This window comes from Poeciliopsis prolifica, unplaced genomic scaffold (genome assembly GCF_027474105.1).
Source record: "Poeciliopsis prolifica strain line A6 unplaced genomic scaffold, Auburn_PproV2 SCAFFOLD106, whole genome shotgun sequence".
In the NCBI taxonomy this organism is placed as follows: domain Eukaryota; kingdom Metazoa; phylum Chordata; class Actinopteri; order Cyprinodontiformes; family Poeciliidae; genus Poeciliopsis; species Poeciliopsis prolifica.
Genome location: NW_026562481.1, coordinates 388,067 through 390,000, shown reverse-complemented (window position 1 = coordinate 390,000; position 1,934 = coordinate 388,067). Strand labels below are relative to the sequence as shown.

The 1,934-nt window shown below is 46.2% G+C and overlaps 1 protein-coding gene across 1 annotated transcript in view; it reads right to left on the bottom strand.

Annotated features, from left to right (window-relative positions):
* LOC129354228 (stonustoxin subunit alpha-like) overlaps positions 1-172 on the bottom strand; it is a gene marked incomplete at its 5' end in the record, with an annotated part of 4,735 nt that extends 4,563 nt beyond the window's left edge. Inside the window, one exon of the mRNA XM_055023745.1 lies at positions 102-172. Within this exon, the coding sequence (XP_054879720.1) occupies positions 102-172 (71 nt within the window). The remainder of the gene's footprint in view (positions 1-101) is intronic.
* Between the last annotated feature and the right edge of the window lie 1,762 nt (positions 173-1,934).

Below are 1,934 nucleotides of genomic sequence, written 5' to 3'. Positions count from 1 at the left end.
CTGATCATGGATTCTAAATTTCTCATCTGTGATCCCTAATCAACTAAACCCTAATGGACAGAAATTTCACTTCACCAGGATTGAGAACTCTAAGATTGTACCTCAGAGTTTCCAGGTTGCAGTTTGGACTCTCTAATCCAGCAGAGAGAAGCTTCAGTCCTGAATCCTGCCTGCAGCTTGTTGTTACTCAGGTCCAGTTCTGTGAGACTGGATGACTGGGAGCTGAGAACTGAGGACAGAGCTGCACAGCTTCTCTCTGAGAGGTTACAATCACTCAGTCTGAGGAGACAGAGAGAAAAATCTGCTAGTAAAGAACTGATGAAAAAATGTGAATTTTTTCTACTAAAACTACATTCAGTAATAATGTGACCTTACAGAGCTTTGTTGGAGACTTTAACCACTGGCATCAGCTTCAGAAGAACATCCTCTGAAGCTGAGTATTTCTTCAGATCAAACTCATCCAGATCTTCTCCTGATGACACCAAGATGAACCCCAGAGCTGACCACTGAGCAGGAGACAGTTTTCTGTGGAGAGACTTCCTGAACTCAGAGACTGTTGGATCTCCTCCACTAGAGAACGATCATTCAGTTCATTCAGACAGTGGAACAGATTGATGCTTTTCTCTGCAGACACATTTTCACTGATCTGCTCCTTGATATACTGAACTGTTTTCTGATTGGACTGAGAGCTACTTCCTGTCTGTCCCAGCAGACCTTGCAGGAGTCTCTGATTGGTCTGCAGTGAGAGTCCCAGGAGGAAACGGAGGAACAAGTCCAGGTGTCCATTTGAACTCTGTAAGGCCTGGTCGACAGCATTCTGGTGTAGAGATATTATTTTTGATTTGTGGAACAATGTAGGGACAGCTGATTGTTTTTCTTCCATCAGGTTGACCCCAGACTTAATGAAGGTCAGATGGACATGAAGAGCAGCCAGAAACTCCTGAACACTCAGATGGATGAAGCAGAACACCTTGTCCTGGTACAGACCTCTCTCCTCTCTAAAGATCTGTGTGAACACTCCTGAGTACACTGAGGCTGCTCTGATATCGATGCCACACTCTGTCAGGTCTGATTCATAGAAGATCAGGTTTCCTTTCTGCAGCTGATCAAAAGCCAGTTTTCCCAGAGACTTGATCATCTTCCTGCTCTCTGGACTCCAGTGAGGATCAGTTTCAGCTCCTCCATCATACTTGACTGTCTTCACTTTGGTCTGAACCACCAGGAAGTGGATGTACATCTCAGTCAGGGTTCTGGGCAGCTCTCCTCCCTCTCTGGTCTCCATCACATCCTCCAGAACTGTAGCAGTGATCAGCAGAAGACGGGGATGTGGCACATGATGTGGAGGCTTCGTGATGTCTTCATGTGGGAGATGATCCTGCTGGCCTCTTTCTTCTCTCTGAATCTCTTCCTGAAGTATTCCTCCTTCTGGGGGTCATTGAACCCTCTGACCTCTGTCACCATGCCAACACACTGAGCAGGGATCTGATTGGCTGCTGCAGGTCGTGTGGTTATCCAGAGGAGAGCAGAGGGAAGCAGTTTCCCCCTGATGAGGTTTGTCAGCAGAACATCCACTGAGCTGGACTCTGTAGCATCAGTCAGGATCTCCTTGTTGTGGAAGTCCAGTGGAAGTCGACTCTCATCCAAGCCATCAAAGATGAACAGAACCTGGAAGTGTTCAAAGCTGCAGATTTCTTTGGTTTCATTAAAGAAGTGATGAATCAGTTCCACCAAGCTGAACTTTTTCTCTTTCAGCAGATTCAGCTCTCTGAATGTGAATGGAAATATGAACTGGATGTTCTGGTGGGCTTTGCCTTCAGCCCAGTCCAGAGTGAATTCTGTGTTAAGACTGTTTTCCCAATGCCAGCCACTCCCTTTGTCATCACTGTTCTGATTGGTTGATCTCTTCCAGGTGGGACTTTAAAGATGTCTTCTTG